The 12,831-nt window shown below is 30.3% G+C and overlaps 1 protein-coding gene across 4 annotated transcripts in view; it reads right to left on the bottom strand.

Moving 5' to 3' along the window:
- Positions 1 to 201: 201 nt before the first annotated feature.
- Positions 202 to 12,831, bottom strand: part of LOC129913126 (proteoglycan Cow) — a 102,626-nt gene continuing 89,996 nt past the window's right edge. For 2 of the 4 annotated variants that reach the window (XM_055991636.1, XM_055991638.1), the window contains exons 8-11: positions 9,281 to 9,377; positions 8,692 to 9,087; positions 8,000 to 8,137; positions 202 to 3,410 (exon numbers count right to left, since the gene is read on the bottom strand). In XM_055991636.1, coding sequence (XP_055847611.1) covers positions 3,304 to 3,410; positions 8,000 to 8,137; positions 8,692 to 9,087; positions 9,281 to 9,377 — 738 coding nt within the window. In that variant the 3' untranslated portion in view covers positions 202 to 3,303. The remainder of the gene's footprint in view (positions 3,411 to 7,999; positions 8,138 to 8,691; positions 9,088 to 9,280; positions 9,378 to 12,831) is intronic. The other 2 variants (XM_055991637.1, XM_055991640.1) reach the window with 1 other exon arrangement.

Raw genomic sequence — 12,831 nt, 5'->3', positions numbered from 1 at the left:
GGTAGCGATATAGCTAATGCTATTAATTGATTTCATATTAATTATTTTTTTTTTTATAATTTGTGTAAGCACGATTATTCATTTTTTTTTTTTTGTTGTATTTACTGCACTTAACTATAAACGTGTTGTCATGATTTTTTTTTATGTTAAACTACATGGTATTTTTTGTTTATGTTTTTTTTTTTTTTTGATCAGTTAATGTTTTTTTTTTTTAAATCTTTTACTTGCATCGCACACACAATGTTTATAATTTTTTTTAAACAAAAATTAAATTGGTTTGGAATATAGAATTTAATTTCTTTCTCTAAGTTTTTCATTTTAATATATTTTATTTTTTCATTAAATAAGGAAAAAAAAAAATGACACAAAGTGGTAAAGCAAAAAGCCATTTCAATAAAGAGGAGATTTTTGTTGTTATTTTAAAGCAATCGATATTAAATTACTCAGTGATGTCAATGGTACCTAGATTAAATGCAACCCTAGGTTTAGGTTGTTATTTTGTTTTAATATCATTGAATTCGTATGAATATCGCCTTGAAGACAAGTATACAGGTTCAAAATCGAATACTTCACAAACACTCCATCAAGCTAGCAAACGATCTACTCAGGAGTTCAAGGATGTATCTTTTCTTACCTCAGTTCAAAGGACTATAAAGCATGACATGACGCGGACCCAATTGCCAATTTTGCTTCTATAAAGACTTACAGATGCTCTTAAAACTTTTGTAAAGCTTTATAGAAGCAGAATTCTTGGTTACCGAACTTAAAGCGGTCTAAGGAATATTTATTTCGCATATCTAATCTTTTTGGAAAAGCGAAACCTCTTGAAAAAACCAAGATCAGTTTTTATGACATGAAGCTTCTCAGTGCGTACCTGATCATCAAAAAACTCCATTTCATAAATCGATTTCTTGGATTTTCATGGATTTTAATCTTTTGACGTACGCTTTCAAATAAAAACCAGCGAAAGAATTGCCCCAGCAGATGCCAGATGTCAGCTCATCACGATATTTTTTTTTAGAAGTAACAAAGGGGTGTTACCCTTTCATGGATTTCAAAGGCATTTACCATCTGAATCTGAAGTGTGGAAAAAAGTTTGAAAAGATAATCTTACAGATTCTAAGCTGTAACTAACCAACTCAGCACATTTGGCACTTCGTTACATAATAGTTTCGATGCGCGTACAAATCCACAACCTTGCTTATTTTCAAATACATGCAATTCTGAAACTTGTCATTGAAATTTCGCTTTGCAAGGATTGTCTAACGAGAACCAAAGGAACTGCTTGATCTGTCAATGATCAAAAGTATAAGCCTATTTCCACATCAACCACATTCAATCCACCAAATGCAAACAACTCCAACATCAATAGAGTGTTGATACTTTCCTGCAAGAGAATTTTGAGGAAAGCTTTTGCAGGAATTAGGAGTGTTGTCGAAAGTAATGTCGATGATTTGGTAAATTACTTCTACAATGCCGATGATGAATTCAATCCTTTCCCATTGCAGATTGCAACAAATATCTGTGACGTTTTAAGTTAACAATTAAATTCTAGTTCTTTTGTTACGAGCTGTTTAAAACAGCTAGACCTTTAGCAAATTGTAAGTATTCAATACTTCACATGAGTAACGAGTAACAAAACGTTACTTTCTTAACAATATCGTTACTCGTATGTTTTGTTGTTAGTACTGAACAAGTAACGAAACATACATAGTAACGATGAGATTCCAATTCCAATACCAAATCTGATATATGATATACGAAACAAAATAATACACTCATTTTAGCGTTGTTTGCCCTATCACTAAGAAAGTTAACTACCTTAAGGAACGAAATTCTACTTCTTAAACTCGTATTTTTCGTTACTGGTACTGAACAAGTAATGCAAGTACCAAACGTAAATCGTACCATACGTTTAGTATTAAACGAAGTACACGAAATATACGAATTATATGAAAGTAACGCGTAACGCTACTCATTTTGCAGTTTCTTTTAAAGCCCTAGGAGTGAGGCTCTAACCGGCAAATTTAAAGGTAAAATTCATTAGCACTTTGTGTAAAACATAATCATTGATTTCAGTGATACCAACTAAGTAACTTAAAAAAAAAAAAATTAAATCTCTTCAGAAATGACTCAAAAACTGTGAAGAAACATTTACATTTCTAATTTATATAAAGAAACAGAGAACAAAATTACGTTAAAACCTAAAGTTAAACAACACAAGAAATAAAAATGTACTTTTAAATATTTATTTTAACTTATCACAATAATTTTTTTTTAAATATTTTTTTTCTTTTTTTTTCATTTCTATATATTTTGGGCGGAATATTAGCTTGCTTCTTGAAAAATAATATCAAACGCAAATAAATTTGCTTAATATAGGAGTTTAATATCAATTAATTTAATCGTTTATCCTATCCATTCTATCATAATGCATATAAGAAAAAGGACATTAAAAAGCCTTTAAAGTTATGCGCGCAATACACAAGATAATTAAATAAATTAATTTTATGATGCGAATTTTTTTATTTTTTTTTCAAATAAGTCCTTTCGTTTTTATTTTTGTTTTTTAATTTTATGATGATTTTTGGTTTTAATTTATTATTTAAAAAATATAATATTTTCTATAATAAATATCATGTTGCCTAATTCTCGTTGCAAAAAATCATTTCTTTTGTTTTTTTGTTAAATTATATTTTTTTGAATACAATAAAACAAAAGAAAATGTTTAATAATTGTTTTAAGATTTACACTAATTAATTAATTTTTATGTGTTTTTAATTTAAGTTCTTAATTAAATTGTTTGGTTTATTTTTTTTTTTTAACATCAAACATATTTATGAAGTAATTTAAATTTTTGTTTTTACATTGCGCTGATTTTTTTGGGTGAAAGAGAAGATAATATATTATGTTTTTTTAATATATTTTCTCCTTTTTTTTTTGCTTTAAGCAATTTAATTTATGTGAAATTATAAAAATTTTGTCTGCTGTTTATAATTAAGTTGCTTATTTGCTATTTTTACCTAGTTTTTGCCAAAATCCTTTTTTTTTTCTTCTTAATTTTTTTTTGGTTTTTAGTGAGTTTGTTGTTTTCAGTAAAAATGTTGTGTTTTACTGTTTCTTTTGGGTTGTTTTTTTTTTTTTTTTTTTTTGAAAAAATGCCTGATTTTGTTAAGTGTTTAATGGGAGCAACATGACATATTTTTTTTTTCAAATTATTATTTTTTTTTTTGTTGGTATACGAAAGATGTTGATATTATGATGTGTGTTCGTAGAAACATTAAGATTAAAATATTTACGAGCTTAGAAAACTAGCATTTGATCAGCGCTACCCTCCGCACTATCATCATCGTCTGTTTCTTCGTCTTCATCGTCTGATGTTAATGATGAGGCATTGTTGAGTACATTTTCTGAAATTACAAAAGAAAACAAAAATTGTTCGTAAATTATACAAAAACTTTTTTCTTTTCAAATAATAAAATGCGAGGTCACATAGCCTATAACCAGCAAGAAAAAAAAGACGCTTCCGAGGATACCCCATTTGTCTATTTATGATAAGTAGTTTAGAAGTTATGATGAATCAAGAAACTGTAATAGGACCTGCAATGTTTTTCTTATATCCTTAAAATTTAGAGTTTTTAAAAGGAGTTGTATTTTTTGATCAAAATTTAAATAAGTTTCTATTTTATAACCAGTAAGTGAAATGTAAAACAATGTCCTTTTAGACAGAAAAAAAAAATAAAATCAAAACCCATTGTTAAACATTTTCGACGTAAACCATTTGAAATTTACATGATGAAACTTTTTGAGAGGATAAAAGCACAAAAAATGCCACCACACACATCCACATCTGACATCTTAATTCATAGGTGTTTGGTACTTTGGTGTGAAATATCTAAATTTTCATCGCAAAGAGCCACTTGAGTAGTGAGTGCACTACCAGGTATCTAAAAATCCAAAGTCAGTGCTTGAAGTAGTCAACGAGGCTCTTCATGAAAACACCTCCATAATTCTGCTGCTGCTGCTGTTTGTTGCATGTGTTAGTGTTTTATTTTTCAGTGTTTTAATTACTTTTTTTTTTTTTCTACTGCCTACATAGGTTTGAATTGTCTATGTTTATTCTAAGCTTTTTTTGTGTAGTATGTTCACCCTTGAATAAATCATGTGAGGATATATGGAAGGATTTTGTATTATGATGAAGTTTGAAAAAAAAAAAAAAAAAAATATGTAAAAAGCATTTACTTCCTTTCGGAAATCAGTAAACCGTTTTAACTTTATGGTTTGTTATATTCATCTGGTTCAAAAGCACAAGTAGTAGAAGTACATATATGTTATGTGTGTGTGCGTTCAATTCGCTTTTTACATTCTAACCACAATAAGTGTACTACACTTAAGTGGGTTTTTTTTTCACATCCTGGAAAGAAAAAATATGTACATAGGTATAACATAAGTCTTTCAAGGGTTTTGCGGGCTGAGTATTTTTCAAAATTCTGCAAAATTGCCTAACATTGTAATATAGTTGCTTTTACGTTTGATGTTGGTTGACACATATTAAAAAAAAAAAAAAATATGTTAATTCAGCATTTAACTTTGCAACATAATAAGTCATCAGTCTGAAATTTTAATTTTTTAGGTAAGAAGTTATCTCTCATTTCCATCAATTAATAAGTTTTCTGTCTTGAACATTCGAAAATGAAACTGATGAAATATTTTGAGTATGTCCGAATTTAAGTTTTATTGATTAAATCCGATATAAACTTGGTAATAAAAAGGTTTGTCACAGGATCAATTTAAATATTTTATAAGAACTTAGACTTAAAATCAGTTATACCTGCTGTTTTATAAACTGTTCAGAAGAAACATTTTTCTAAAAACTTTTATAATTTTAGTACCTACACATTTTTTAGTAAGAATTTGATCAAATACCATAATTTATACATTACAGAACTGTTGTAAATTTTTTTTTTGGACTGTTGTATAGTCTATTTTACTCTTTTTTTTGATTAATCGACCAAAATCCATCATTACATTTAGGCGTCGAAAAAAAGTCAAATTCTAAAAGCGATTCTAATGCATTATAGTTATTTTATGTTTTAAAATTTGTAATGATTTAAAAGAAGAAATAAAATAACCCTCTAATTTGTTCAAAAAATATATATATGAGAAAATCTCAAATTAGTTTTCAAAAATTATAATTTTTTTGAAAAATTTTCAAAACTAATAATTTTACTCATGAAATTCAAAAATCAAGAAAAGGGTTCTTTGACCTACATTTTGGTCCCTAAATAAAAACACCTTCAGAAAAAAAAATCGTACTTCAACATCATCATCATTGATCAACATCGTTTCGAAGATTTGATTTTACAAAACAAAAAATAAAAATTATTTTTAAACATCCAAAAATTATTTTTCTAAATTTATATTAAGTAAAACTTTATACATGCTCTTGCATATTTCGTTGAAATTGAATTAGTTGTTTGCGAGAATAGTTTGAAAAATGATTCAATGTACCGTTAACATAATATAATACTTGAAATTTATTAGTAGAATCGTTTTGAGAAAATTATGTTTTTTTTCTAAAATTACCCTGTTACCACATTATATGTGTGCTGTGGTAACAGGGTAATTTTAAGGTTATATCTTCCGAACGTTGTCAAAATTTGTTTGTCAAAATTAGGCACCAATCTGTAAGGTCGGCCTTTAATTTTTATAAACTCCTGCTCAAAAATAAGGCACACATTTTTCTTCTGAAATTATACACCTGCATCTTATTTTAAAAGGCTTTACAATTCTTTGGTGCATTTTTTTGTGTTTTCTTATTGTTTAGCAAGTCAAAAAAAAGCTAAACTGCAACAGTATTATCAACCAAAAAAAAGATAAACCAAATTTAACAATTCAAGGTCTGAAAACTGATTATAAAATAATTTTTGTTTTTAAGATGAACTGTGGACCAAATCTAGGGGTGACTGGAACCGGATGCTGTTCGAGGGCATCAGTCAAGTATTTTTGGGTACTTAACTTAGGTCTAGAAAGGCTCGCTAACTCCGTCCGTAGGTGTTGTAAAGCAGATTTAACTCTATGAAATTATATGACTCTTCTCTAAAAGGTTGGCGGGTTAACAGACAGACTTTAGCAAATCTCTCCCCAAATCTTCCCGACAAACATTTTATTCCATACCTTGAATTTAAGATCACTATTATCTCATTTGAGAAAATAACCATGATACTGTGGCATAAAGTAATAGCATTAATTTACTTTTAAATAAATAAAATAAAATAAAGTCATATGAAAAAATTATAAATTGAAAAATAACAAATTTTCTTCGTGTTTCTTCGCGGAAAATGGTCAATAACACGGTGTAACACTCAAAATATACGCGGGCGGAGACTTATCACGTTTTGTAGAGCTAGTCGCAGTGATTACGAAACGCTATTTAAAAAGTCCCTAACACCCCCAAAATCTTGAGTTAGGGGCAAAAAACGGTTTTTTTGACCTTCACCCATTGAAAATTCATTAACTTTGAAATCGATTATTTCAAAAACTATTGGTTATAAAATAATATATTGATTTAAAAATTGAAATTAAATGTACAATTTTGCCTTTCGGAAATGGTATCATTTATTACTGTAAGTGTTGCCGTTGTTTTTTAATAATTTTTTTTTATTTTGATCATTTTTTTTTTTAGAAAACTGCCCCTCCCACCTAAACGGGGGGAGATAGACCCCCCTCCCAAAGAAAAAAATGTTTGTATTGAACTTCTCTACAAAAACCCGTTATCAAATCCTGGCGCCCAAGTTATATGCCAAAATAAAATTTTTGTTCTATACCTAAAAGTTCGAATTTCTGTATCTTGGTTGAAATTGTTATTTTTTTTTTCTAAGCCAATTTTAAACTGATTTTCATAAAAAATACCTCGTTTGATTTGGAAATAAATATTATTTTAGAATATTTTTTTAAAACAGCATGTTGTTGTGAAAATATATACTTTAATTTGATGTCGAAGTTGGGTAAATGACGAAAAAAATGGAATTTTTGAACTTTAACAGCTTATAAATTCTAGGTGGTTTAACCGAGATACATGTTTTATACATTTTTGAAAAGGTGTATTTATTTCCTATCAGAAATATCTTGTAAAAAAATCGAAAATGGGTAAAAATTTGACAAAGCTAGAGTTTTTTCAATGGGTGAAGGTAAAAAAAACCGTTTTTTGCCCCTAACTCCATATTTTGGGGGTGTTTTCGACTTTTTAAATATTGTTTCGTAATCAGTGCAACTAGCTCTACAAAACGTGATAGGTCTCCGCCCGCGTATATTTTAAAACTTCATTTTTGTAACACCGTGTAATTGTTAAAAAATTAGTGGTGTGTGTGGTTTTTGGTGCGTTTTTCTATGGTAATTTAAAACAATTAAGAATAACGGTAGCTGACATTGGTCGCCAAATTTTTTAAATTTTATTTCATGGCATAACTTTCCAAAAGTGTTTTCTGTTTACTTCAATTTCTAATTAGGATTCATTTTATTTCTAAAAACAATTATTAGTTTCAGTTTTAAAACCTACCAAATAACTCCTTTGTTAAAACCTTTACCCTAATAGATTTCAAAATTACAACGTCACTACAATCGTCACTCACATCTCACACCCCAATTTGCTAACTTCGATATCCCTAAAAGTCTTAAAAAAAATTCTACTTCGGAGTAAATGAGTTGGGAAGGATTTCTGCCTTCTATAAAGGTCCTTAACTTTAAGTTTTTTCCACTTCAAACTAAAACCAACAAATAAGTAAATCTCATTCCCAGGTATTTAATGGGGTTTAACTGTATTCATAAGTTTTACGATATAAAGTTGTGTATGCCTACATTTTCCTTTATTTTTTTTTTCTGGTTCAAGTAGTGTAAAAGTGCATTGCATTTTCTTACCCGATTCAATTGTGGGTGGAGGTTTGGGTTGGGTTAAGCATTAGAGGAGACATAGACGAATGGGGTAGATATATATACTTACCGCAGTTTGGTTTTCCTCGGGTGCGGGTATTTGCAAACTCCACGCCATGTTTGTCAACACACCAGCATACGCCGACCGAATTGTGACACTGTGTTGGCTTATAGAATCCTTGAACGTCGCAATCAGGTGCATAGGCTCCTTGAAAAAAAATAAACGAAAACAAAATTCTCCAATTAGCACGGAATCCTGCAAGCGTGAGTATGTTGTGATGTGAAGGGTTATACGTTTAAAAGCGCGCGAGAAAGGACATTTTATATAGCGAAACAAGCATCAGCAGAGAGAGAATACTAAATGTGTACTTTTTTTTTCATATGTGTGTTGTGTATCAATGTACAATGTGTGCGTGTATGTGTGAGTGAATTACGGATGGATTGGATATGAGAGTGTTTTTGCAAAGTTCTCTGTGCATTTTACGTGCACAGAAAATGCAATAGCAAATAATGCAAAAGCAGACCGAAGCGGAGCGTACAAGGGCGGAAGTAAGTTGTTCAACTAGCAACTAACCAACACCCAAATGCAGCGCCACCTACAACTGTCATTTTGATGCGAAAGTGTCAACTTTTATAAAGCATCATCATCATCATTATGAACATCATCATAAAGTGCGGTGAAGAGCGCAGAGTGATGAACGGGGAGCGAGCGGAGCGGAGCATTTTGTGAAAGTATATTTATGTCAAAAAGTCAATATATACCTATCTCACCTGCAAAGTCGCCAGCGATTCTTCGTCTAACCGCGGCGCAAGGACGATCTGTCTTCTCGAAGCAACGACACCATTCGCGCGTGTTAATCGTGCTATCCTGGTCCAGGTCGCATGTGTCAATGAATGGCTTGATGCAACGTTCATTCTGGTCATGTTCCAAGTCGTACATTTCCTGCAGGGACAGGAAGCCGTCATTGTTCAAATCCAAATGGCCGAACATCCATTTGGCTTCGGTTTTGCATGCGGGTGGGAAGTGCGCTTTAGATTTCTGATTGTGCTGACGGCGTTTCTTGCTGTCGGCCATTATGACGGAGAACCAATCGAGAAGGCGATTGCCAATTGCTGTTAATTGCTGTGGCTTGCATTCAACCGATTTTGATGGATAACCTGGATTTACAAACAGACATAGAGAAATACATGTATATGGCATTAGTTATGTATATAGGGGGCGTTTTTTTTTTTCAGTTTGAACTCAATGTGACATTTGAAAATTGGTCGATATGTGATTTGTATGTGCATTTGCATTTATAGCATTTGCAGCACAAAAATAGAAAATTTCACTACAAAAAGAATTATTTACCGTTGTTGGTGATGCTGGTCTTGGTGTATTTTTGTGGCTTCTCTACCACCTCATTGTAGCCTCGGATTTTATGTTTGTCATCCTGGAATTGATTGTCCTAAAAAAAGGAGAAAGAGAAAAACGTGTTTATTTTTGTTAGTTAGAAAATGATGTCAATTCAAATTGGGGGACAATTATTTTAATTTACATTTTTCAAACGATTTGAAAGTCTTTAAATCTAAAATTTCTAATGAAGGTTGGATAGTTTTGGAGTGTTAAATTGAGCATTATTAGGGTCGAATTTGTCTTGTTAGCAATATAATTTCCTTGATGTTAGAAGGAAACGAAAAATAGAGTTTGATATTCGTGTCGTACGGCTGAAGAAATACATAGTTCCTAAATTTGACAGTTCATGTAGCTACTCCTAAGTAAAACGAAAAATAAAGAAAAAAAAAAGTCATGTGTGCAATTCACACGTGGTTGAAGTGAAACCTTAAAAAAAAAAAATTTCTTGCAAAAAAAAAGAAAAAAATTACCTATGCATGTTTTTTATATGACAACCTATATTAATTTTATATCATCTGAAAGCTTATTGTTTCAGCTCAAAATATTTATATCGTCCATGTCTATACAACATCTACAAAAAGACCTCATTTTTTTCAAACCAAATCACTATTCTTGATGAAAAAAGCAAAAAAATAATCTTTTTTCTCTTTTAACACCATTAAATATATTTTTTTTAAATGACAACCTATAGTAAATTTTATATCATCTGAAAGGTTATTTCACCTTTTATATGACGTATGAATCATATTTCTATCATGCCTAGAAAAAAAATAAGAAAATAAAGCCAGCTATGTGGAAATTTCAAGCTGAGATTACGGTACTTCCTACATACTGGTAGCTGGTCATCGCCAACAGATCTCCACGGGTGTTTTGAGGTATTTTTGATTTTTTCAACTTAAGATTGTGTAACTTGTAGAGCACGTAACGTTATGTGTGATATATCAAATAAAAGGTTATGTTATCAGCATGCGTATTAAAGTTAAACCAAATTTGTATGTGCACTAGATCAAAAGATATAACGTGTGTTGGAAAAGAACATCTTTTTACCGTTATCTCCGAATTTTGAATATGAAATTAATTGAAATTTTGTACAATTATAATTTATTTAATTACCTGTCTACACTACAAATTTCATTTATCTATCTATTAAAACAAAAAATTTATAACAAGTTGAACTCGTGTCGCGTTTTCGTTTCATCTTGTTTCAAATCACTACGATACTAAAGAAGTTTTCACTTCAAAAATGTTGTGAAGAAACACAACTGCAACTTTCAAGTTGAAGCTCACTTAGTTTGGTAGTTTGCAAGCTAGAATGAGAAATGATTCTTCAGAGTTGGACTAATTTGTGATATGTTTCGTTGACAGGCATATCGTCGCCCTAGTATTGAAGTGCCGTATACGCCATTTTTACATTTTTGGGAAATCGCATTTAAATGTTCGGAAGATAATTGCGAAAGAACTAACCGCTGGTATTTTTTGATATTTTAGTATGATATACAGGGTGTCCCAAAAGTAATGGATCAAACGAAGTATGTTGATAGGGGATCTTAAGGCTTCTCAGGATTTGGTAACTTGTTCATCCCAAATCCTTACGGTTTTCGATTTAATGCAATTCTTGTAAAATTTCGAAAAATCCCTACTTTGCAACAGTATTTTGCTTCCTGCGCCCATCATTGATTTTTGGTTTTTACAATTCTTTTACTAAAACATTGCCAAATAATTAGGAACAATTAATTAATCAAAACATTTTTTATTTCATACGCCATTTCCTTGCAAATTAGCTAACAGTTTCAAGTTTTATAAAAAGTCAATTTCTAACTTTTATTTGAGAGCAACACCGTTAAAAAAATTTGTACGGTGTGAGAATGGTTTATTATTTTAAAAAGTTGCCCTGTTATTGTAGTTTTCAAAAAAGTATAAAAATTCCCAAAGTTGCAGTTAGATCGCAAAATATTACAATTTGAATTCAACAAAACAGGGTTTTTCAGAACAAAAAACAACCAAAAATAAACACATTTTCTCGAACTGTTATTTGTTTATTTTTCTTTGAACAAAAGCCTCTATTTTTGTTTGTATTTTTGCTCTGAAGAACCCTGTTTTGTTGAATTCAAATTGTAATATATTGCGATCTAACTGCAACTTTGGGAATTTTTATACTTTTTTGAAAACTACAATAACAGGGCAACTTTTTAAAATAATAAACCATTCTCACACCGCACAAATTTTTTTAACGGTGCTGCTCTCAAAAAAAAGTAAGAAACTGATTTTTTATAAAACTTGAAACTGTTAGTTAATTTGCACCGAAATGGCGTATGGAATAAAAAATATTTTGATTAATTAATTGTTCCTAATTATTTGGCAATGTTTTTGTAAAAGAATTTAAAAAAACAAAAATCAATAACGGGCGTAGGAAGCAAAATACTGTTGCAAAGTAGGGATTTTTCGAAATTTCACAAGAATTGCATTAAATCGAAAACCGTAAGGATTTGGGATGAACAAGTTACCAAATCCTGAGAGCCCTTAAGATCCCCTATCAGCATATTTCGTTTGATCCATTACTTTTGGGACACCCTGTATAATTAAAATGTGTCTTTTATATACAAGCTATTGGACATCTGCAATTCGTTTAGTTTTCAAAATATTTAAATTTTTGTCCAAAATGAGTTTGCCGTATACGCCATGAAAATCAGAAGTTTCTTTTATTCATATACAGATACACGTAGGGGAGAGTGGGGCCAAATGTAACACTTTTTTCTAAAATCGATGGTTCTCCTACAAATTTGAAAGTGGGTCAACCAGACCTTTTTTAAATTAAAGACCCATGTTTTAGCTCCAAGATCCATCATAAAAATTTAGCAAAACATAACGGTAATGTTGAAAAAAAAAGCTTCCAAAAAAAAAATCGTGTTGTTTCAACTTACCCCACATACGGGGCAAAGTGTAACACATACCGGGGTAGGTTGTACCAAGAACTAAAAATAAGAGAAAAATACCTTTATTTGTTTATATTTATTTATTTTTAATTAATAACAATAAAAACAAACCTCAGTCATGAAATTTTGGTGCAAATTTGTAAAAAGTGGAGCAAATCCAAGATTTCCAGAGAAAATTTGACAGTAGTCTTAAATAAAAGTTATTCGAATTCATAAATTGTTTTATAAGCTTTATGAATTCAAGTGGTGGTTCAAAAATGTGTTTCCAATTTCAAAATAAATACAAATTCAATTACAAGCATTCATATTCAGGGTTGTTAATTATATTAGGTAAACAATTTTTCAGTATAGGTAGGTTTTTACATGGTACAACTTGCCCCGGAAAAATGTTACAACTAGCCCCAGCATGAAATTTGGCACATAAAATCAATTTAAAAAAAAAGCGAAACTGATATAGACATAACATATACACGCAATTTGAGCCAAAACACAGTTGCATATAACAAAAAAACACTTAGCACTCTATCTTTTTCGGGTAAAGAGGTAGACCAAAAATAAAATTTAAAAAAAAAG

The sequence above is a fragment of the Episyrphus balteatus genome, chromosome 3 (genome assembly GCF_945859705.1).
Source record: "Episyrphus balteatus chromosome 3, idEpiBalt1.1, whole genome shotgun sequence".
NCBI classification, from domain to species: domain Eukaryota; kingdom Metazoa; phylum Arthropoda; class Insecta; order Diptera; family Syrphidae; genus Episyrphus; species Episyrphus balteatus.
The sequence above is the reverse complement of the archived record's forward strand: the minus strand, read 5'-3'. Positions and strand labels throughout refer to the sequence as shown.